Source organism: Apis florea, unplaced genomic scaffold (assembly GCF_048593485.1).
Source record: "Apis florea isolate Af1SG1 unplaced genomic scaffold, ASM4859348v1 contig_3813_pilon, whole genome shotgun sequence".
In the NCBI taxonomy this organism is placed as follows: Eukaryota; Metazoa; Arthropoda; class Insecta; order Hymenoptera; family Apidae; genus Apis; species Apis florea.
The window spans coordinates 864,410-889,209 of NW_028256869.1; the positions used below are offsets into that span (position 1 = coordinate 864,410).

A 24,800-nucleotide genomic window follows, 5' to 3' on the forward strand; every position below is an offset into this window, starting at 1 on the left:
TAATTTTTTTAATACACAATTTCAATATCCATTGAGATTTTATCTGTTTTTAAAATTTTGAAACATTCATAATTGTTTTTATTCAATTAATTTTACAATCGTATTATTTTTCTGAATAGATTTTTTATTGTAATATTTATTTTCATTTAACATAATATTTTATAAACATAAACATAAACATAATATTTTCATTGTTAATCAATTTGAATTTAATTTAATTTATTAAAAAATTTGAACTGCGCATTTTTATCAAATTCATTTAATATTTAAATAAATGTTTAATTCTTTAAAATATATAAAAAATGGTTTCTAAGGATACCGCTATTAATTAGCTAGAACAGCTGATAGAATCTTAAGTAGCGACATCTACTCAATTACGTTTCACAAATCAACATACGCACATTCAGATTTTTTTCCAAATAATGATTGAATGTTAACGAAGATATATCTTGAGATTATTGTTCTTTATTTTTTCGTTTTCATTACAACATAATTATTGATAACATCTCAAAATATTAACACAATAATGGTACAATTAATCGGTGTTGACTTCGAAGTATTTGGAAGAGTACAAGGTAAATGAATATTGTCTTTTAACAAAATTATGATGATATTAATTTTAGATTTTCTTTCTTAAAGGTGTATTCTTTAGAAAGGTAAGTAACGTATGCATTAATTAACAATTAATAATTAATACAAATCACGAAGAAATATCGCGTTTTACGATTATAGATATAGAAGTGACATCTGGTAGGTGAAAAATTTACTAACAATGAATAAATATACGTATCGATATTTTAAATTGAAAGTCAAATTCATCTAATATTTTTTATATTTTTAATTTAAAATAAAGGATAATATTTTTTGTATTTTTAATTAATAACTATAATGTATATGCGTATGTTTATGTTTGTATTTGTGGATCGGTAAACTAGTTTCCTATCGGTAAAATATTCAAACTAACCTCAAATAATAATTTATTGTTTTTATTAATACAGTATACTCAAAAACATGGCAACGAATTAGGTTTAAAGGGTTGGTGTATGAATACTGATAAAGGCACAGTTATAGGTCGCCTCGAAGGAGAAAAAAATAAAATAGAAGAGATGTAAATTTATTATTTTTTAAAAAATTTTTAAAATATATTAATCGATTATTCTTATCCAATATATTTTTATTATTATAGGAAAAATTGGTTACGATATACAGGAAGTCCGCAATCAGCTATAGATAAAGCGGAATTTCGTAACGAGAAAGAAATAAGTAAACTCTCGTTTAATAATTTTGAAATTAAAAAATAGATTTTCATTCAAGTGAAATTATTGAATTGTTTTCTCTTTAATATTATAATTTATATAAAATTATAAATGATATGTATGATGTGTTAATATATACGATACAGTTAAAATAAAATAAAAATATTTAATTTATTATATCTTATCCTATATTTTATAGTATACACATTATTTATTTCATATGTACATTTTCATAATTTAACATTAAAAAACATATTATACGCATATAAAAAAAATTATTCATATTCTATTATTTATTAATTTTGTCTAGTTCTTCTTTTTATTTTAATATCATATTTTTGTATAATTTATGATATTTGTGATATTAAATTATCATCTTATATTATTTACGACGAATCTGATATCTCTGTTCGCTATCTGAAAAAAACATTATGAAACAGTATTGTTATTTCTTTACATATTCCAAGTGACAAGTGTACGATGAATGAATACATTTAAGGCGGCATTAATACCGTCTCGTACAATTTCTACCGCTATCGGTACAAACTTCATTAGTTGTCGAGCGCGAACCGTCGCGTACGCTTCAAAACTTTCGCCTGTCGATCTTTCTGTCGTATAGATGCAGTTGCATTTTATATTTATCTAACTATCTCATCATTACATATCAAATATTTCTATTTAATTTTATTCAATTTCCAATATATCATCTATTAAAATAACAATTAAAATATAGAACAATTGCAACTGTAAAAATATTTAATTAATATTTAAAATAAAACAAAGTATTGAAAAATTTAAAAATTTTCATTTTATTTTATAGTCGATAAGTGATCTAATTATGTAGAGATACGATTATGTTTAGTTAAGAGCAGCAATTCATGAATTGTAAAGTGTATTAAGGATAGACTGGTAATAACTAGGTAATTGAGTGGTCGTGATAATACAATGATTAGCAAACGTGGGGAAATGTCACAATCAGCATGAAGTGTTTCAAGAAATTCTTTCAGCATACTTGGCATTTACAACAGGTAAAAATATATATACATATATTCCATAGAAACTGGAATCTCGCTTTGCTTCGAATCAACGAGATCTTCGAATAATATTTTTTAAAAAACATGAAAACATATTAAATAACACTTCTAATTAAATTTATGCAAATAAATTTGTAAATATTACAAAAATTCAAGGCTTACAATTTTTTATTAATACCATTTTAATGACAATGTTTTTTTTTCAATATGAATGACATTTTTATGTAAACGATCTTGTATCATACATAATTACGAATATGATAACAAAATAGTATTTATTATAATTATAATATTATCATTGATAATTATATATGATAATTATTTGTGTTTTATTAGAAAAGAAAGAAATTATTGATGCAATATTTAAAATGTCTTTCTATTATTTCACTTTGTTCTTTCACCGAAAATTAAATATATATAAAAGATTATGTGTGATCGTAAAACGATTTATAAAAACATCGACAAGTACACTTGTTCGTCGTTTGAGTGCTAGCCTTGTGCCTCTTTGAGAACGAGTTACTTTCATTCGTCGATTTAGACACAACTTTACCATACTTTCACCTTCTCGTTCGAAAAAAATTTCATTTCTAATTATTTAATTGGAGTTCGTTGAATCATAGCCAATGAAGTCGGATCAATAAAAAATAAGAAATCGATCAATGATGAAATAAAAAAAAAAGAAAAGAAAAGAAAAGAAAAGAAGTATACAAAATTTCTGAATTATTCTTCGACAAACTTCAATTTGTTGTTGTACCAGTCATCGATACACAATACTTTCTTATTTTATGGGATTTAAATTTCAATGTGATCATTCGTAGCAACATTTTATTTTTATATCCGGCTTTTCTATTTCTTGATTCTCTTTTACGAGATTTGCGATTACCTGTTGAAAACATGAGCCTCGCCAGATTACGCAAGGTATCGTACATATCATCATTGCTGGTGCATCCTCGAATTGTTGCGCATTTGCTCACGTAACAATTCTCGCACTTCAATAACATGAAATTCTTTTTATATATACTTTATTCACTTTTAATATTTTATTCAAAGCACTATATATCGTGAATTTTTCATATTTTTTGAAAATCGTTCTGTAAATTTAGAATTTTCAGAATTAAACTTTTAATAATCGCAACTTTACTTACGAACGATTACTTAAATAACTGTGATAACTTTATCAAAATAATTAAAAAAAAAAACTTAACTTTTGACTATACATATTTAAATAAATTAAAAGCTATTGAAACGAAAAGGTTAAATAAAATTAAAAATCAATGTTGAATTTTTTAATGCCAGACATTATCGTATCATAAAAATATTGATGTTTTTTTTTTTTTTTAATTCATCGTATTATTTAAAAAGGTAAAGAAACGTAAAGAAATGATATCGATGAGCATCGAACTTCTTCCAAACGATTTATGAACCGATTAGCGGCGTTTGGTCGGCATTCACACGAGAGTAGTTCGATAATAAGAGATCAGGGGGTCGGGACTGATAAAGGTTGATAATGAGCCCCGACTCGGCGTAACTAGTCAGTTCCTTCGGTGTCGCACGCAAATAAACTACAATCTTTCTCGCCTTGAACGAACGGGTTGAACGTCTCAGAAATGTGTGTTTGAAGAATAAAAAATTTAAAAATCGATCAAACATTCCGATAACACTGTTACATCAGATTTTTTTTTTTTTGTCAGCGATTTAAATAGCGATATAATGTGACTAACATCATCCACAATTGGTCATAAATATGAACGGTGATGGGAATTGTCATACTAGGAAGTATGGATACGCGTTTAATAACGTGAGTGTCTGATCTAATCGCGATTTTTATCTTAAAAAACATCTTGTTTTTTTTTTTCCTTTACCTTTTTCGTCTTCTATAATGAATATATATATATATATATATATTATATATTCATCAATCATAAAATTTAGATATAATCTTTCTACAAAAAAAATAATTAAAAATATTCTTTCTTAAAGTCATACATAAATATAATAAATTATTTATACTATTCTTTTGGTAAGGTCAGACGAGTCATTTATATACACTCGGTCAATTTATATACAACCTTTACTTCACTTTTTACTTCGAAAATATTACTTTTAGATTCCACTCCATTCACTTCTGTTTCGTTTATTCGGTTGATGATTTGATAATAATGGAAATTAAGTGTGAAATTTATCGAAAGTTTTTGCACAAAAGTATCACAAAGAATAAAATTCATGATAAAAAATTATATTTTACGAAGTATACCGTAGAGAATGTTCATAAATTTGTGCCTTAATCAATGGAATATAATAAATAAAATTTTGCAATTTCTAAACGCCAATAATTATAATACCGATTAGCCTTTACTTATAAATAAAATTCACGATAAGTCTGATTTGACGAATCTTAATTTAACTTGAATACAATATTTTATCATCGCACTCGGTAGAAATGTTTTATATAGAAATTCGATTGATTTAACGATGTCCATAATCATGTCATTGACAGATGGTGATCGTGCCATCACCCGGATCCATATGGGATTATCCGTATCTGAACCAGGTCACCAGCATGATGGGCCTGGTGTATGGAACGAGATCAAAGCCCGAGCAAGATTTATTTCCTTCCAAGATTCGGATTCCAGAGATACATGTAATTTCCCCACTCCACCTCCCCTTTCACCTTTTCAATATTTCAATGCGTTCACTTCGTGACCTTCGATCGATCATATTTTCATGCGAACGATGTATGTGTTTCTTTTTCTATTTTCTCCTTTCCTGTTTTTCTTCTCATCAATCTTTCTGGCAAAAAATTTCTACGATCCTAGAAAAAAAAAAGACCACGAAACGATATTACCATCATATACCTTCCTTCTAGCCAAGAATTGTCGAGAGATCTATTCATTTTTTTTTTTTTTTTCCCTCCTCTTCTCCATTCCTCCCCCCCTCCTTTTTCTCGAATTGGGAATTCAACTCATTTGAAAAAGCAAAGAATGTCGTTGATAAGAGTCCTTGGAAACGCGGTACGTACGTTTCTCTGCACAATTGAATACGATTGCGAAATAATCGATAATTTGGAGTAGCTGCATCGTCAGGCTGGTTGCATTTCATACGAGATTCGATTTATTAAGAATTCTGCTTGCGGTGTCTACTCACATCGAATGTTTATAAATATCGTTCAATGTTTTTCTTTTCCCATCCTTTTTTTAACTTTATTACAAACGGAAAGTAAAAATCGGTCCAATTATATACATTCCATCAGATAAACAGGATAAAGAATAAAAAAGCTATTTTCATCGTGTCGAAACTTATAAGCCGTTTTGTAATATCTTCGTTTTGAAAAATAGGAAATTGTGGTCGACAATCTGGTTTAACCTGTTTCTATACGTCGAGTCTAAAATTATGATACATATGTTTATTCAGGCTGAAATAAAATTTATCGTCGAATTGATATTTCCTTTTTCCTTTTTTTTTTTTTGGCGATAATAATATATCTTCTTTCCATAATTTCTTATTCTTATTTTCTTATTATTATCTACTATCTAGAATTCACCACTCTAACATACCTCGTATAAATTTTTTCATCCAGAAGCTTCCAATGAAATATCAAAGAAAATATTTACACATAGATATAATCGATTCAATAAATCGAATCGCTATTTACATAAATTTTTCCCATTTTACGAGCAATAATATATATTTAATCAAATCTTCTGTTGGCACGCTATAACGTAATATCTTATCATGTAATCTACCATCTAATATATTTTAATTTTTCTCGTTCTTTTCCTCCTAAAAAATCCTCATCAGTATAATATTTCGAGATACCTTTTTATTTTCTCGTAGCAAGAATTATGGTATAACATTGTTCGAGTATTTCCTATACTTTTCTTCCTTCTTTTTTTAAAACACCTTCTTCTCTTACAAATTTTTTATTTCACGTCTGAAACAATGAAAAAAAGGAAAAAAACGAATCATTTGTCGAGTTAAAGTAACAACTGTTTCAATATTAGCATTATATATATTAACGTGATCCGTTGGCAAACAAACAAATTCCAGTTCTGATAGAAATTTAACCAACAGTTCAAATCATTCATCGATCATTTCAGATGGAAAGTCCATCGAAGTTCGAGTTGACGAAGACGGAGGTTCAAATCGCGGATGAAACGGAATTAGGCGAGGTAAAAGTGATGCCGTTAACGAGCAACGTGGCGACTTCGACGCCTGTGCAACCAGGAAGCATTCCTTGCAAGAACGGTGGATGCAAGAGTTGGGCAAGTCGGGCAGAATCACGGATGGAAAGCCCGTGGCATTTTCTCAAGACCATCTTTCTCATCTCTGTGATCGTTGCTTTGATCCTGTGGGTAATCGTTTACACATTCCTCGTCCAATACCAAATCTTGTGAAGAATTCGACGAGTCGCGTGAAACTGTTGAAGTTACAGTCGAGAAACTTGAATGATTTATGCTCTTCCGTTTCGAAGAGAACGTCTTTGTTCATGCATACGGCTGGAAAGAAAGGAACACGGATAAAAATGATTTCGAAATTCGAGAGAGAAGATCGAAAAGAATTAGAAAGAAAAATGGAAATTTTGTTCGAAAATGATTCGGTGGATGTCTTTGGTTGATGTTCGATGACGTTTCATTGAATTTCCCATTTTCCATCCGTCCTTGAACGAAACAATAAATGATTCTATGCTCAAAAAATCGTGGATCGTGAATGTTTGTCGAAGAATTGGCTAGTTCGTCGAGTGTGAATGGAAATATGAGAAAAAAATTACTTACCTGTATTGTTTTGTGGACAGAAAGTTTTTAGAAATTAGCAGAGAGTTTGAATCTCGGGATTGCATAAAGTTCTCTTCTATTTGCACGATTGCCCCAACTTTCATCGGTCCAACGACTATGAAATTCCCGGTGTTGAGACATTTGAAACAGAAAAAAATTGAAGATATTTTTGTAAGATCGTACAAAAGGCGCTATTCGCAAGAATAAAATTATAACGAGAATGGTACCTGTAATATTCGTTCGTAAAATTGGATATCCCTTTGTGACGAAATTCTTGTCACAAAAATCATGATTGTATTACACTAATTATATATATATATATATTTCTATTTATAATATTATATATAATTTGTTATTAATATATTCTATTTGATAGAAGGTATTCGAATATTTAGTATTAATAATATTTTTTTTTTTTTTTTACCAAGTATTTGTACAAAAGCGATTAAATAAACTGAATAAACTTTGATACTGTGCATTTCTGAAATTTATCTAAATCCACGGGGATCATATTAGAAATTTAGAAACTTAAATCTGAAAATAATAACTGATAATAAACGAATTAAATAATTCGCTATGCCACGCATCGAACTTATGATGATGATTATCAATATCTTATAACGATAACGAAATAAGTTAAAGTTGCATGCGAACGCCGATAAGCCTCTTTCTTCCGTTCATCTTGATTCACTTGATTAAAGATAGATAAAAAAAAATCACGATCGATCAATTTTTTGGATTAAACGGGCGGGCGAACGCGTGTGACTGACGGCGACTGAGTGTGAATCAAGCTTTATTCTCCAATTAAATATTATCAAAATCGACTTCTTATCCATTAAAACCAATAAAAAATATGCACAAGCGCTACTTTATTAAAGATACAATGCTTTCCACATTTAAGCTTCGTCATCGCATATGACGATTATAACGCAGTTTGACATAGATTATTAACTATGTACCATATTTGCACGCTGATAATCGCGTATCCTGTCAACGATGATGAATGCTATCGGGTTAATTCTGCTCGAAGTTATCCGCGAATATATGACGCTCTGGAATTTGTCTTTTTTTCTTACCAACGACCCGTCCACGGTGCACGGACACGATCAGAATTCTCAGGGTGGATTTCTCGAAACGAGGAACGAGACGAAGGACGATAAAACATCTTTAATGCCCCGCGATCTTGAGGCCGCGTTTCGCACTTGACTCGATCTGAACGACCTTCAAATTGACATTTTATATCGTGTTATCCCAGTCATGCGAAGTCCGTAGGATCTCTGCTACGATGTTTACCAAGGTAAGAATAAAGATTTTTAAATTTATTTTCTTTTCGTTCTCCAACAAGCAAATATCTCGGCTAAGAAATTCTTCTTCTTCTTCTTCTTCTTCTTCTTTTTTTTCTCTCTTTTTCCATCAAACTCGAATAATCGTTTTGCTCGTCGATGCAATGGAATGTTTATCTGTTGGAGGTGGGAATAGGGTTATGAATTTTCAAGGTTTAACAAACGTGTAATTATATTTATCGAGAATGAGGCAAAGTGTAAAATTGAAAAGAGATGTAAAGTAAAATTGTAAGATTATTCGAAAACTCGACATTTCCCTCCCGATATACGAAATAAAATATAATTGTAAAATTCGTGTAAGTTTGTCTGTGACCAATTTACAAATGCGTGATAAAATAAAAGAGTACGTTTTATTCGATGTGAAATAATCATTTAATATTCACGGATATCAAAGTTAAGATTGTTCCACAGACGTTTGTATGAAATTGATCCATGTTATCAGATAATTAAAACATACCATGACTATCTTGATATGAAAACTGTTTATATTTGAACCGATAACTCGATTCGAGTACATGTACTTGAATACTGTATCTCGAAGGAGAGGCATTTTTGTCCAATTTGTAACACAAAGATTTATCTTACTCTCTCGGATTAAAGTCTGTTTTTTTTTTTTTTTTTTTTTTTTTTTTGCGTGGAATAAATGATCTTTATTTAGATTTTTCCTCTTTATTTAGACTTCTCATTCCGATTTCCGATGAACAATTCGCATAAAATTACGAATAAAGATACGAATCTCTGAATTAATATCGACTCGTTATTACCATGGAGTAACAGATCAAGTTTTAAAAAAGAAACAGCAATTCTCACCTCAAATCAAGAATAAAGATCTAATTTTATTATCTAATCTTTATTTTTTCTTTTTTAATAGCACAAGAGATAGAGTTCAAGTACCCTCGCTCGACGATCAGGAATAAAGTTCAACATCTAAATTAGTCAGTTCCGTGATAGATGCACCGAAGAAAGTATACCTAGCCGGCAATCTGAAGCGGGAAAAAGAGAGGACGATTGCGCGATACTTGGAGAGCTTCCTTTCTCAAATTCGAGATAGCCAGGCCGGATCTTCAAAGCAGGATGATCCTGGAAAAGGTAAAAGTTATTATATTTTTAATATATTTTTTCCATAACTTTGATAAATTTTATAATTTCATTTCATCTTCTTCTTCTTCTTCTTTCAATAAATAATTTGCAGAAAGCGACGCAACAAAGGAAAATACAGCGGTGAAGGAATCATCGAAGAAAGAAGCTACAGGCATAAAAATCGCACAATCGAATAAACTACGAAACGTAGATAATACCGTAATTAAATTAACAACTTTTGATTATCCTGGAACTTCGAAATCGCATCAACCTGCCAAGAAACCAAGCTCGAAGCCTGGACACAGTAAAGTGAAGACCACCCAGAGCAAAGCAACACAAATGCGTGAAAATTTAAGTACGCAAAGGCTACAAGCTAACGAGGAAATCGATGATGATGTAACGAACAAAAAGATAATATTGCAATCGTGAATTATTTGATTATCCTCATTGATCTCTTATAATAGCCTTTTTATGTTTTAGTCTTCTTTGGATGCAGAGGATACCCAAGCAAGGCCCAAATACATTTTAGTCGGATGGGACAAATTTCGTTCCAAGCTCATGCTGATACTACTGATTCTCTTTATTTTATGGGCAGTCATCTATTTTCCCATAATTCTAAATATTTAACGGCAAAAAATAATATTCCCTCTTCTTATAAGCGATAAGTACGATATTCAGTGAATTTTAATATGGATATATACATACATACATATATATATATATATAAAGTAAGTTTCCAATTCTTAGTAAGAAATGAACAACTCTAGTTTGTATTAAAATTATATCTCGAGAATGTTATCTGTTCGTGGGCAAATAGAACGTTTTCTTAAATGTCAATCAAACTATGAACTAGTTTGCCACGGTATCATGGTTGTGGTAAAACTTCAACGTGTAAATATGTAAATATATTTTTCAAGAATAAAATATAATTCCTTCTATCTAAGTAATAAGTTTTATTTTTTTTTTTTTTTTTTTTTTTTTTACATATGTACATATATAAACGAATAGTGTAATCGTTACAAAGTTTATTGAAATATTTCAAGCGTGAAAAAACGTGTGAAACATCTTCGTACCGTTCAAAATGGTCATTTAGTTTTATGGCGTTAAGGGAAAAGAAAGCGATCACCATTCTAAATGTCATAAATTATATCTTCTTTTGTATTAAATGTATAAGATCAGAGAGGGATCGAGAGATGAGACAGTAAATGGCCATCTTTTAACAAATATAAAATGAATACAAACAAGAGTTTAAACTTATATTATATATCTTATTTTATATTATCTCATATAAGATTATTCTAGATACGTTAAACGTGTTAAAATGCTTAACGTCATTTTATATTTCGTATCCATGCATTCGACATATATGCATCTCTACGAAAGCCATCGTAAAATTCTCTAAGAGGGACAAAAGATTGTTGAGGAAAGATGGTGATCAGAAGCTATACCGATAAATCTACTGTTAATTCCCTTTAACTCGATTTCTAACTTTGCTCCCTTGATCTACAATAATTCGTTCATCATCATCGTTCCATTTGAAACGAATCAATCGTCACCGCTTAGCCAATAACACAAAACGATAAATAGATTAATCACAAGTGACACAATGGAACATTAAACAGCGACACGTAACTAACCAGAAGAAACAGAATTCATAAACAAACGAGATTATTCGAAAGCAGTTTCAACTTGAAAGGAAGAAACATTACCAGTTGTCGGATTGAAGAATCGAGAAATCGAGCGTGAAGTTAAGATCAGGGATTAACATCATCCTTTCAAGAAGATCGGTTCTTGTTCAAGTATCATATGATGATCGTGCAACGACCTTAAAGATCTTGTATACGCGCCAACGGAATCAACCGGCGAGGCTTCAATTTATCTTAAAACGTTCACGTACTCTCTTAATTTTATTGCGTTCGAAATCGAAACAATCCTGAAGATCGTTGACGAGGAACCATGAAAGTCGAAAAAATTTTCGTTATTTTCTTGGCATTTGGATTATCTCTGATATTGGTCGGTAAGCGAAACTTTTAAACTTTCTTTCGATATTGTGAAAGAGGGAACAAATCTGTTCTGAAGAATTTCGATTGATTATAATTTCGACTTCGATTACAACGATCGACGTTGATGATAGAAAAAAAAAGAAGGGAACGAGTTTTGTTTTAACGTTGAATTTTCCGAGGCAAACATTCGTTCGGAATGAATGAAAATCGCGTTTGATAATTAACGTGAAAGTTAATTATATATTCTAGATTAGTTGTAGATTAGACACTTGTATTCTAAAATAATTGAATAACTTAAATGTAATAAATATTCGAGAATTTATCTTATATAGTTTGCATGTACTTAATTTCTCTTATAAGAAAATTTTTGCTCTAATTTTTGAGATATATATATATATATATATAAAATCGTGATTTCATTTTAAATATGCATTATTTAAATATATATGGATACTTGTATATTTTATTACTTTATATTATTCTATATATTTTAGAAATTTAAATATTATTTATGAAATGTATCATATGAGATTATATAACTATGTTAGAAGAAAGTTGTTTAGAAAATTATCTTTCGCAAGTTATGTAATATCCAATTCTAAACACTGCGTTTCTTTTGTTCTTTTGCATATCCTCAAGGTTATCGTAAGTTCACGCTTATACACAACTTTATTATATCACTTAAAACGAGAAGAGAAATATGAGGTTTCGAAGCGTAAAATGTTTGGCATTTTTGATTAAGATAAATCACAACAGAGTATAAAAAAGGATTATAATTATGTCAACGTTATAATTGTTTTTAATCTCGAATATTCTTTTCTTTATATATATATATAATAATGATTGATATTATTCACCTTAATTATATTTTAAGAGAACAGCCGCGATGACCTCTTTTAATAAGCGTCATAAAAGATATTTTTAATATTAGTTTTTCTAAACAACTATATCTATCCTAAATGTATAAAATAAATATATCCTATATAATAAAAATATCTATCCTAATTTTAATGAAATTTCTTAGCCAACGTAGAGGCAGAATGGAAATTCTGGAACAAAGATAAGGGCAAAAAAGAAATAACAATGGCAACAATTTTTGTACCAAGTATTCTGAAAGAAACTGATCCTACAGTAATAACTGGAATCAATTTGACTATGATAAATAATATCCATTCAAATAAATCAAATACAGGAGCGGAAATAAGTTTTGATATTTCAAAATTGGAAAAAATAAGTGATAATACTCCTGAAGGATGTAAAACATGGTTTGCCACTTTAGGAATTTCTGCAGAAGAATTTCTCGAATATATCAAATCCTTAAAATTTTCTGTCCAAAAATCATTGACTAACAGAGGTTGATTAATTATTTTTTGGATTTTATAAATTTTTTTATTTTTTATTTAATGGTTAAGTAAAATTATTAAATAAATTTGATTATTTGTTGTATTTCGTAGATTCCAAATCAAAATCTATGCTTGCAAAAACACCAGGTAAAAAAAAAAATCTTACAAAGAAAACTAGAAAAATAATTTTGAAAATAATTCATCTTTTTTTAAATTAAAGGTACCAAAGAAGTTTCGACGTTACGAAACATATTCTCGCAACAACAGCCTCAAGCTCAACTTCCAAAACCTCAAAAACCCGAACTTTACTTTCAATTCCCTTCTCAATCCCATTATCAATCTCATCCTCAATCTTATCCTCAATCTCATCCTCATCCTCATCCTCGTCCTCATTCTCGTCCTCATCCTCATCCTCATCCTCATCCTCATTCTCATCTTCAAAACCCTGAATCTCATTCACAACTTCAATCTGAATTTCACTCTCACTTCCACAAACATGGTAAGTAATGATACATATCTATTGCAATAAAATGATTTTAATTATAATATTTTTTTATCTCAAGAAATATCGAAACCCGTTCAAACACCCAGTACAACATCAGCACTAGTAAAAAAGGATAATATTCCTCATGTTGATATTTCTGATTCTTCTCTACTAAAATTGGACAAAATAAAATCAGGTATAATGATGAAAAAAAAAATGTATTATCAATTAACGAAAGAAAAGAAGATTATCGTATTTTTGTAAATAGATCATCCTCAATCAAAGTCTGGGCCAGAAGAAAATAAGAATATCTATTCTAGTAATCCTACTTACAGCAAAGGTCGCACTATTACTAAAGAAGATTTAGAAAAGCTTTCTGAAGCTCTGTATATCAAAGATACTAATAACGTGAATAGATATATCAAACTGAATTTACAAAGAAAGACGAATAGTAACGATACAACAGACGATGCATCACAACCGTAAGCTTTTAAAATCTTCTATAGAATGAGATATTTACTTACAATGTTTCTACCAATAATATACTACATGTCACTATATTTATTAAAAATGAAAAAATTCCACTTTCCTAAAATAATCCTAATTTGCAGATTATTCACGGTAAATCCAAAAGCATATAAAAAACCCACAATTCAAAAAGTTATATCAATGTATGATAAATACAATGCTCGAGTTAATGTACACAATGTAAGTTCACATCATCGACACAAAGAGAATGCTTTAATAAATACATTTCTCAATACCAATGTAATGTCCGCTGCCATGAGATTCTTGGCAAAGAAAGATCATATATGTAATGATTATTACGAATACAAAGACATGTTAAGAAAATTATGGTTTACCCTGTACTCTCAAGAAGGAGGAAGGATTAGCTCGGCTTTTAAACATGTTTTCATGTCTGAACTTAAGAAGTTAAAAACTGGAACTAATGTGTTTGGATTGCATAATTGGATTTTCTACAGTAAAGAAGAAAGCAAAGGGAACATAAATTATAATGGATACATAAAAAAAATTGACATCGGAGATGTAAGTTTCACTTTCTTAAGATGATTTTGATATTATTTTACTTTTTATAATTTTTAATGATTATTTCAAACCATTATTTTAAAAATTATTTTTTTATTATAAAAATGGAAAGAATTTTTTTTTTTTATTTTTAAGAATATTTATAAGAATATTTTATTTTTATTTACTTAAGAATCTATTAATTTAAAAAACATGTAATGAATATACATTTATCATATAATGAATTTTATTCTATTATTAGTATTTATTATAATTTATTGTTTTTTTGGTACTCTATGAAAATTCGTATTATACAAATAGTGGTTAAATATATTCACATGTGTTTGTTTTTTTAGAAAGCTTCTATTATCAAAGTACGGTCACAATACAATGGATATATTAAACCGGTAACGACATTATTCGTGGGTACCTCACCCGAACTGGAGATGGCACTGTACACAGTGTGTTTCTATGCAAGGCCTAACGGAAGTTGTCCAGTGTCTCTTGGAGGAATAAAGTTTGATATTTTCACTTCTAAATTTAAGTATAAAGAAAAGGACTTCATAGAAACAGCCTATCCAAAAATATAAATTTATTAAGATAAATTTATTTATATTTTCAAGAAAACAAGAACATAATTTTGTAGTATACTTGATTACGACTATAAAAATTATATTAACGAATATATGAGATATAGATGTTATACACCAATTGAAGAAATTTTATATTGAAAACAAATTTGGATCATCAATAATATTTGTATTGCTATTTGCATTGAATAAATAAATTTTATTTTTGACTTGAATATATAAATATCGTTTTATATACATTGACCATTAACATATTATATTTATGATATAGACAATCTCGAGTAAACAGATAATATTGAATAAAGTGATCGAAGGAGGGGAAAGAAGCAATAAATTAGTTTGAGCAATGCGATAGAGAAAGAATTGCCAGTTAAGTAGTTGATTTCGTAATGAAAACAAGAATGCATGCAGTTCTACGAACATTTTATAAAATCAAACATTCATATTTTCAATGGGTAAATAATCATCTAGTTATGAAATGTATAAATTCTCGATTAAATATCTCAACGCGATTATATCATAGTGAAAATGGTGTCTATGGATACAGATCAAATCCACAGAAACATTTTGAAGGTATATCTATTATTATTATTCTTATTATTATTATTATTCTCTTTGTTTTAAAATAAAAAATGATTAAAATGACATTAGATCAAATATTTGACTCTATCAATATTAATTTATTCTATTAATATTTACGTTAGATTTATGAGTAAAAACATAATTTGAATTTCAAATATAAGAATTAAAATTTCCGCGTAATGTTATTAAGAATTTAATATGTTTTATAGATACATCTTCAAATTACAAATGAAATTATTTTATGAAATAAATTATTCTTACTTGATATATATCTTCAAACTTTGTTATTCATATTTCCAGAATAAGGATATAATATAAAATTATATATCAATTATATTTTAATCACAAAATATTAAATTAAAATTTCAAAAACACACTTTAATTCCTCGCTTTCATCCAAGTAACTATCCAAAAATTATATAAAAATCTCTTATCTATCAGTACTACGCATGCGCAATAAATTTAAACACGAAATTTATTATTTCCTTTTATAAAAAATAATATATACGTAATAATGATTTAATATAGATGAATTTTTTAAATGACAAAAAATAAATTCTTTCATATATAATTTCTATGATATAATTGAAATTCATATAAATATTTATATTAATAAAATGTCTTTATTTATATTTTTACTTATATTTGTTATTATTTAATTTATATGTTTTAATATATAATTAAGTTACATTTAGAATTATATTAGAGTATATATATCCTTCAATTATTTTTAAAAATCATTTTGAAAAGATTTTACATATTACTTTAGAATGATGATAACAAACATCGGAAAATTTTTAACATTACGTAAACTAATGATATAATTCGCGATAAAATTAAAATTACATATATTTATATATATATATATATTACAAAATAATATTACAAAATAATATATGATAAAAATATGCTAAATGATTTTTTTACGTTATTATTTTTCATATTATTAGTTTCAAAAGAATATCTGGATATACGATCAAAGAATAGCAATTTCTACAGACTGGTCATTGCCTATAGAGAATTCGGTCATAAACAAGCCGACATAAATCCTATCTCGTCAAAAAAACCAATACCACTAGTAGAATTAAAACCAGAAAGATTTGGCTTAAATTTGCAAGATAAAGTTTCCTTTAAAGGTATTTTAACAATGGGAAAAGAGGAAGGAACCATAGAAGAAGCTTTACAATTTTTAAACAAAACATACTGTGGCTCGGTAGGAGTAGAATTTAGCTTCTTGGAGGTAATAATTAATCGTCAAAGTTTAAAATAATCATTTATCAAAACTCATATATTAATATTTATTTCTTTATAGAAGATCTATATAAATACCTGATTTCTGTTAATGTCTACACAGACCGAGGAAGAGAGAGAATGGTTTGCGGAAACTGTAGAAAAATGTTTAAAAGATCCTCTAACGGATGAAACACGAATGGCCATTGCGATAGAAATGTTGAAGAGTCAAACTTTCGATCAATTTTTGGCTATCAAATTCGCAAGCTTTAAAAGATATAGTGGCGAAGGTGCTGAAAGTATGATGGCCTTCTATCACGAATTTTTTAAACTCTGTGCCAATGGTAAATAAAAAATTGTTTAAAAAATCCCACGAATCATTTTACATATATCTATAACAAATTCAAAATTAAACTATAAATATATTGCAGATAATTTGGAATATATTGTGCTTTGTATGCCCCATCGAGGTCGATTAAATTTTCTTACGGGGATGTTGAATTTTCCACTGAAAAAATTATTTCGAAAATTACAAGGATACTCTGAATTTCCGGATGATGTGGCTACAACTGGAGATGTGATCAGTCATTTTGTATCTTCCACAAATCTTAATATTGGTCAAAAAAAACTTCACGTAACAGTATTGCGAAACCCTTCACACTTAGAGGCTGTGAATCCTGTTTCCATGGGGAAAACTCGAGGAATGATGCAAGCTATCAAAGATGGAGCATATAACGAGGATATAAATACTCAATGGAGCGATAAAGTATTAAATATTCAGGTAAATTAATTTAAATTTAATTCCATAATAAAACTAAAGATTGTACATAACTGTCGAAATATATCGATTAACTTTTATTTCAGATTCATGGAGACGCAGCTTACGCTGCTCAAGGTGTTGATCAAGAATGTTTAGCGTTATCCGCAACTCCTCATTTTGAAATAGGTGGAACAGTTCACTTGATAATCAATAATCAATTAGGTTTTACAACTCCAGCTTCTAGGGGTAGATCATCAAGATATTGCACGGATCTAGCCAAGATGATCTCTGCTCCGGTGATTCACGTAAATGGAGATGATCCAGAGGTGCATAGAAGAGAGAAAATTTTTAATTATTTAATTATTTAATTTGTGTGTAAATATATATGAAATCAAATATTTTAAATGTAATGTTGCAGATGGTTGTCCGAGCTGCTAAAATAGCTTTCAAATACCAACGAAAATTTAGAAAAGATGTTTTTGTGGATCTAAATTGCTTTAGAAGATGGGGCCACAATGAGCTAGATGATCCTGTTTTTACGAATCCCATTATTTATAAAATTATACATAATCGTCCGTGAGTATTTTTCACTTATATTTACAAAATATTCAATTAATTATTAATTTTGTTATTTTCAATTAGATCGGTACCAGATAAATATGTGAATAAGCTGATAGAAAACAATGTTCTTTCGACAAATAAAGTTAAAAATATCATTGATAATTATAATTCTCAACTAAATCAAAGTTTAAATGAAATGGATAACTTTATTCCACAATCCACGTATTTTGCGGGTTTGTGGAGTGGAATAAAACAAGCAGAAGCAAGTGTGACAGAATGGGACACGGGAGTTGATTTAAATCTATTGAAATTTATTGCCGAAAAGAGTGTTCATATTAAGGATGATTTGGTGAGAACAAAATCATTATGAAAGCTTAAATGTATATTAATTATTAAAAATATTAAATATAAAAATATAATAAATATTTTATTTGTCTAATTATATATAATATCTATAATTAATTAAATATCTTGCTATATTACGTAATAGATAATTCACCCAAAATTACTAAAAAATCATATAAAAACTCGATTAAACAAAATAGCAAAAAATAAACACTTGGACTGGGCAACAGCTGAAACTTTAGCAATTGGAAGTTTATTGTATCAAGGATATAATGTCAGAATAAGTGGACAAGATATAGGTCGTGGAACGTTTTCTCATAGACATGCAATGCTAGTTGACCAATCTACTGGAGGTATTCAAAAAATAATTTTAATTTCAAATTATATAATAATAAGATTATGTTAATTATGATTTTAGAAATATATATTCCATTGAATTCCATGGTTGATGGTCAAACAGGAAAATTAGAATTAGCAAATAGTATACTATCCGAAGAAGCGGTTCTAGGCTATGAATATGGTATAAGTATAGCTGTACCAACTACTTTGACAATATGGGAAGCACAATTTGGAGATTTTTTTAATGGAGCTCAAATAATGATTGACACCTTTGTAACGAGTGGTGAGGCAAAATGGATGCTAAATAGCGGACTAACGATATTACTACCACATGGTTACGATGGTGCTGGTCCTGAACATAGTTCCTGTAGACTTGAAAGATTTCTACAGCTTACAGATAGCAATGAAGATAAACCTGATGGTGATAATGTTAACATGCATGTGACAAATCCAACAACACCTGCTCAATATTTTCATCTACTAAGAAGACAAGTAAGATGTATATTTTGATTAGAAATTATGCTTTTGAATATATTAAAATACATGTGTACACAGGATATATATTAACATATATTAAAAATTTTAAAATTGATTTTTAACATAAATATATGCTGATATAAACATAGGCTATATAGTCTCTTAAAAATTTTTATTCTTGAAAGTAAAAATTTCACATTTTCACCTTTTTCTTAGATTATATTCTCCTAAAATTTCTGATATTAAAATTTTTTGTCCGAATATATAATTTTATATCAATATAATCGCAATAGAAATAAGATGTAAAATTTTATTTTAAATTTTTTTTTTTATGAAATATTGTAGTATAAAAAAAATTTTGAAATATTTTGAAATATAAAGTTAAAAGTGTAAAAAATTTTACTAAAAAATTGGAATTAATTTTCATTATTATATTTCATTTAAAATTAATAAATTTTTTTTCGAAAGAGATAGTTAATAATTAATTTTTATCTTATCTCTTTTTTTTTATTATTTAATTTCATTTATAATACTCTAAAGATAGTGTTATTGAATTATTTCAATGTTTATACATTATTCAATTTATTTATCTGCTGTTATTTTTATTTGTATTGCACATTCTGTGTTCCTATTTATATTTATATTTATAAGTTGAAGCTTCCAAAATCCAAATGCGAAATAGCGTTGATTCTTGAAAATTTTTTTATTTACTTCTTTTTTTTAATTTATATATAAAATGTATTAATAGTTATAAAAAAAGGAAAAAGCACATTGGTAATTTTAAAAATATTTGTTTGAGAAATATCGTAAAGAAATCTGTAAATAAGAAATTCGTAAAAGTATTGAAATATCTGGAAAAAAATTTTTTTGGAAAAAAAAACAAAAAATAAAAAAAAATATAAATACAAAAAAAATATAAAAAAGTGTATATATGATATAAAAATACAAAAATATATTTAAAATATATTACGATATATAAAAATGATATGTATGTATGTATATAAAATTATAATACATTATAAAAATAGATGAATATCTTTATAATAAAAACTATGTAATAAAAATTAAAGTTCGCTTTCATTTACGTGTACACGTGTATTTTGATAAATAAAGATTTGAAATAAAGATTTTTAATTCTGATTTTTTATATATTCGATATTATAAATTATCTATATCTTTTAGATGCTGAGAAATTTTCGAAAACCTTTAATAATAGTAGCTCCAAAAATATTGTTGCGTCATACTGCAGCTACTTCGCCAATAACAGATATGGAACCACAAACTAAATTTCAAAGCGTTATAGGTATATTTACTACAATAAAAAATAAAAGATTATTATTATTTTTATATTTTATACTTAATATCAAATGAGATAAATAATAATTTAATAGGAGATGAAAAGGTAGAAAAATCAAAAGTAAATAAAGTAATTCTCGTTTGCGGAAAACATTATTATGCTCTTAATCACTTCAGAGAAAGTACAGGACAAAAAAATGTAGCAATTATTAGGATTGAAAGTTTATGTCCTTTCCCAATTCAAGAACTATTGCGAGAGATCAATAAATTTAAATGTGTAAAAAGTAAGTATAAGAAATATATATTTAAATATATTTTAAATATTAATAAAAATTATTCTTTAAGCTTTTATATGGAGTCAAGAAGAGCCGCAAAATATGGGAGCATGGAATTTTATCAAACCCCGTTTTGAAAATTTATGTGGTAAACGAGTAAGTCAATAATTTAAATATTTAAATATAAATATTTTAAATATATATTTGTACAAGTAATAAAATTTACTTATAAGATAAAATATAGCGGTCGTAAACCTATGGCTGCGCCAGCAGTAGGTGAAAGTAAGTTACATCAACAGGAAGCTCAGGAAGTTATAACAAGTCCTTTTAATATAAAATAATTTTCATATTATTATATCATTATATTTTATTGTATTGTTTTATTCGTACACATAATTCAACTGCCAAAAATCATATTTGTATATGTTTGTATATGTTATTTGTATAACATTATTATTACTATATGAAGAAATAAATTATTTACATTATTAAATGATCGTTTGTTATCTATTAGAATTGTTATAATTGCAAATAAAATATACTTACAATATGAATATAATATCGAATTAATTTCATATTATAAAAAATCATATGTCTTATCAATTTATCAAAAATTATAGTCACTATTAATTTAATAATTTTTTATAAAAATTGATGGCACAGAGAGATAAAAATATGACTTTTCTTATATCGTCATATAAATTTTTAACATTCTAAACAATTTTATTACAATTCCTTTGAAGAAAAATATTATTTCTCTACATAATGTTTTTTTTTTTATAGGAAATAGCAGTAAAATTAAAATTTCCAAAATCACCTATAAGCTAAATATATATTGTAATATTTAGATTCAGTTATTGATTTATTCTCTATTTAAACGTTCATGTTCTCTTTTTATAAGATCTTTCAATTCATCCTGAAAACGAATAAATTTATGTAATATATTTAAAATTCATTTAATATTTCAAACACATAAATTAATTAAAAAAAACTTACACCCCAACCCAGTTTATCAGCTAATAACTGACAACCAGTATCACAGTCTCCTAACCAAGCAACATCGCGACCATCATTAGAATGAGTATCAAACATCAAACCATGTCGTAATCCCAGAAGTCGTGATAAGCGATCTTGCGTACCTACTTTTTCTTTATTAATAAGTAAACGCGGACAATTAGGTCGAACCCTTTAATAAAATTAAAATTATATTCATTTAAATAATAATTCAAATAATTTCGTAATATAATATATTTTATATTAATAATGATATACAAGATTAGTTAATATTTAATAGTAAAATAAATAAATAAAATATATATAAATAAGTAAAAATAAATAATAAATAGGCAGAGAAATTAACAAATAACATATTTAATTATAATTATAATTAATACTTACCTGTCCACTAGAGATGCAAAAGGTTGAACAACCAAACTTGATCCCATAATTATCAAAAGATCTGCTTGTAAAAAATCACGATCAGCAAGATAATGAAAACGTTCAGGTAACATTTCTCCAAAAAATACTATGTCAGGTTTTACTATACCCTCATTACATTCCTCACATTTTGGTATAACATTTTTAAAAATTTGTTCTGTAATTAAATTAATTATTATATTGTTTTTGGGTTATATTATATAATTATAATAACCATGATTTTAATATTTAATGAAAAATATATATTTATAAACAAGAAAAATTCTACCTTTCATCCATGGAAGAGTATATGGTGCTCTACATTTAAGGCATCGGCCAGTATGAAATGTACCATGAGCTTCTACTAATTTTTCAGGTGGTAAACCAGCAACTCTTTCTAATGTATCAATATTTTGTGTATAATGTCTTAAGAGTAATCCCTTTTCCCATAAAAGACGAATAAAATAATGAGATGGTGTAGGTTTAAAACCATCATCAGGTAGCAATTCTCTTGCAAGCATAAAAAATGGTTCAGGATTTTCCATGAAAAAATCTAATTCAAAAATAGCTTGAGGATGAGGTAGATTATATTTTTCTAAATTGTGGTAAAGACCACTTGTTGGTGATCGAAAATCAGGAATTCCTGCAGCTAAAAAATAATAATAAGAAATATAATATTCATTATATATAATATATTTTTACAATTCCAGCTTAGAAAAAACTCACATGTAGAGATACCAGCTCCAGCCATAGTAATAATTTTACAATTTTCTTTTTCTTTTATATATTCTACTATTCCATCTATGCTAAGTTCACGGAGGACTTTATGTGGGTTGTTTTGTGACTGTTCATTATTATTTGATGAATCAAAAAGTCTCAATTTCTGTGCTAAATATTTACGAATCTTTTCCATATCAGATTCTTCTATCTCCTCTTGTTCTGAAGAATTATTTGTTGCTTCCTCATTTGATTTTTTCTCTAATACAAATTATTAAATAATAGTATTAATAATATATATCAGAAATAAATTTAAATTTTATTTTGTTATTATAAATTTAATAAATGTGAGATTTGTTATAAAATTATATTAATAATATTAATAAAATTATATTAATATTAATAATAAAGTTATTAAATTTTTATTAGTGATTTTGTGAAAATTAATCAATTTTATATTATTATTAAAAAATGTAATGTATTTTTATTAAAGTATTTTTATAATTAATTAAAGTATTTAAAATAATTAAATAAACCAAACCTATTGAAGAAAAAAAAACATTCAAATTATTTAAAGAAATTAATGTGTATTGATTCCGATAAAAATATATAAATAAAGATTTTCGCCAAAAATGTAACACAAATAATTGTCGATTAATTAAAGGAAAAATAATGTATGAAAACATTTTGACGTTTTGTATTGTAAACAGATATCATATGTTACGATATCGTAATGTATTTTAGTAAAAACACATGTCATTTAACGATTATTTAAAATTTTGTAAAAATAATATAAAAATTTAAATATCTAGAATACAACAATTACAGTTAAACGATAATTTTTTAAAATTCTTTTAACTATTTTGTTTAAAACTTATTAATAAACTTTCTTAAACTATTATGGATATCAATTAACCTCTACATTATGATAGAATTTCATATAAGGTTTCACTTATTTATGTTACACTATATAAATATTTACATTATAAAAAATTAAAAAAAAATAATAAAAGTTCTTGAGTATTTTATTTAATAAATATCGATATATTAAAATTATGAAACTAAAAATTTCAATTAAAACATTCTTGATTTTATCATAAAAATATAGGTACATGTATTAAAACAGAAAATTTAATTGTTTATATTTTGAAATTATTATTCGAAAAAAATTGTAAATAAAAAAAAGATTGAATTTTATTATATTATCATTAGAGAAATGACAATTTGAAAATATTACCTTTTTCTGTATCTTCATTGTGTTCAGACATATTTTAAAATTTGTACAATTTCTTCAAATAATATTAAGCAAAACAATTTTGTTTTAGTGGTTAAAAAAAATAACTACAATATCTTGTATACATATATTAGAACTTGAATATATGCAGTTAAAATAGGTTATAATACAACTAACTCGTGTACGTTTAAATGTATTGAAGCAATACTAAAAAATTCTGTATTTTGTTTTTTTGTTATATTGAATGATATTATGATAAATTGTTATCTAAATAAAATAAAATAAAATTATTATTAATGTAAAATCAATAACAATAATATAAAATCTTTATTTTGATTTAACTCAAATAATTTTAATTAAAAATAATGTATCAATTAAAATAAATAAATGTGGGAATTAAACAAATGCTACTTTTAATTTATGAATTTTTTATAACTTTTTATATAAAAATTGTAAGTGATTTTATTAAACATATTAAACAATTTTTATTTTTGTTTTATTCTTAAAAAATCTTTAAATTTTAGTATTATATTATAATTAAAAAATATATTATATATATATATATATAATATATATATAGATGCGCGCGTCCACATACACACACCACACATATATAATTCAAAAATAATATTTTGAA

At 26.8% G+C, this 24,800-nt stretch overlaps 6 protein-coding genes and 1 long non-coding RNA gene across 19 annotated transcripts; 5 read left to right on the forward strand and 2 right to left on the reverse strand.

Annotated features, from left to right (window-relative positions):
- The first annotated feature begins 349 nt into the window (after window positions 1-349).
- Window positions 350-1,433, forward strand: LOC100865758 (acylphosphatase-1). Its single transcript, XM_003698509.4, has 4 exons — window positions 350-575; window positions 640-656; window positions 999-1,108; window positions 1,187-1,433. The coding sequence occupies exons 1-4, from the start codon at window positions 527-529 to the stop codon at window positions 1,299-1,301; spliced, it is 291 nt and encodes a 96-aa protein (XP_003698557.1). The 5' UTR covers window positions 350-526; the 3' UTR covers window positions 1,302-1,433.
- Window positions 1,434-2,213: 780 nt separating this feature from the next.
- Window positions 2,214-7,531, forward strand: LOC100866127 (uncharacterized). Of its 4 annotated transcripts, XM_031919829.2 has the most exons (4): window positions 3,821-3,899; window positions 3,982-4,088; window positions 4,788-4,931; window positions 6,388-7,531. In XM_031919829.2, exons 2-4 carry the CDS (start codon window positions 4,035-4,037, stop codon window positions 6,682-6,684), a joined length of 495 nt encoding a protein of 164 aa, XP_031775689.1. In that variant the 5' UTR covers window positions 3,821-3,899; window positions 3,982-4,034; the 3' UTR covers window positions 6,685-7,531. The 4 variants fall into 4 exon arrangements, with proteins under 4 accessions (XP_086773321.1, XP_086773320.1, XP_086773319.1 ...); XM_086917195.1 differs by lacking the exons at window positions 3,821-3,899; window positions 3,982-4,088 and adding an exon at window positions 2,214-2,284; XM_086917194.1 differs by lacking the exons at window positions 3,821-3,899; window positions 3,982-4,088 and adding an exon at window positions 2,972-3,208.
- LOC147656091 (uncharacterized) lies at window positions 4,510-6,389 on the reverse strand. Its single transcript, XR_015295079.1, has 3 exons — window positions 5,845-6,389; window positions 5,435-5,672; window positions 4,510-5,102 (listed from the first exon to the last, which is right to left on the reverse strand). It is a non-coding gene; the product is annotated as an uncharacterized LOC147656091 (long non-coding RNA).
- A 1,791-nt stretch (window positions 7,532-9,322) lies between the features above and the next one.
- LOC105736859 (uncharacterized) lies at window positions 9,323-10,217 on the forward strand (the record flags this gene model as incomplete). The annotated part of the gene is made up of 3 exons (XM_086917197.1): window positions 9,323-9,494; window positions 9,598-9,881; window positions 9,966-10,217. Coding segments are annotated over 3 exons (603 nt in total), but the record flags the coding sequence as incomplete, so codon positions are not given.
- A 1,108-nt stretch (window positions 10,218-11,325) lies between these two features.
- Window positions 11,326-15,146, forward strand: LOC105736860 (uncharacterized). The gene is made up of 8 exons (XM_086917187.1): window positions 11,326-11,502; window positions 12,513-12,842; window positions 12,943-12,978; window positions 13,052-13,330; window positions 13,395-13,511; window positions 13,584-13,797; window positions 13,927-14,362; window positions 14,698-15,146. The coding sequence occupies exons 1-8, from the start codon at window positions 11,442-11,444 to the stop codon at window positions 14,929-14,931; spliced, it is 1,707 nt and encodes a 568-aa protein (XP_086773313.1). The 5' UTR covers window positions 11,326-11,441; the 3' UTR covers window positions 14,932-15,146.
- A 56-nt stretch (window positions 15,147-15,202) lies between these two features.
- On the forward strand, window positions 15,203-21,289 carry LOC100871674 (2-oxoadipate dehydrogenase complex component E1). Of its 5 annotated transcripts, XM_086917154.1 has the most exons (14): window positions 15,220-15,386; window positions 15,455-15,504; window positions 16,464-16,753; window positions 16,868-17,087; window positions 17,175-17,524; window positions 17,608-17,829; window positions 17,922-18,079; window positions 18,146-18,413; window positions 18,555-18,762; window positions 18,828-19,240; window positions 20,408-20,528; window positions 20,617-20,805; window positions 20,867-20,952; window positions 21,030-21,289. In XM_086917154.1, the coding sequence occupies exons 1-14, from the start codon at window positions 15,337-15,339 to the stop codon at window positions 21,135-21,137; spliced, it is 2,733 nt and encodes a 910-aa protein (XP_086773280.1). In that variant the 5' UTR covers window positions 15,220-15,336; the 3' UTR covers window positions 21,138-21,289. The 5 variants fall into 5 exon arrangements, with proteins under 5 accessions (XP_086773281.1, XP_086773280.1, XP_031775687.2 ...); XM_086917155.1 differs by lacking the exon at window positions 15,455-15,504 and having other exon boundaries at window positions 15,203-15,386; XM_031919827.2 differs by having other exon boundaries at window positions 15,236-15,504.
- Window positions 21,144-24,572, reverse strand: Sirt2 (NAD-dependent protein deacylase sirtuin-2). Of its 6 annotated transcripts, none has more exons than XR_015295070.1 (7): window positions 24,167-24,572; window positions 22,939-23,190; window positions 22,502-22,861; window positions 22,195-22,390; window positions 21,793-21,982; window positions 21,343-21,712; window positions 21,144-21,255 (listed from the first exon to the last, which is right to left on the reverse strand). XR_015295070.1 is itself a non-coding variant. In XM_003698442.4 (6 exons), the coding sequence occupies exons 1-6, from the start codon at window positions 24,195-24,197 to the stop codon at window positions 21,659-21,661; spliced, it is 1,083 nt and encodes a 360-aa protein (XP_003698490.1). In that variant the 5' UTR covers window positions 24,198-24,572; the 3' UTR covers window positions 21,144-21,658. The 6 variants fall into 6 exon arrangements, 4 of the variants coding, with proteins under 4 accessions (XP_003698490.1, XP_086773317.1, XP_086773316.1 ...); XR_015295069.1 differs by lacking the exon at window positions 24,167-24,572 and adding an exon at window positions 23,471-23,842; XM_003698442.4 differs by having other exon boundaries at window positions 21,144-21,712.
- Window positions 24,573-24,800: the final 228 nt, after the last annotated feature.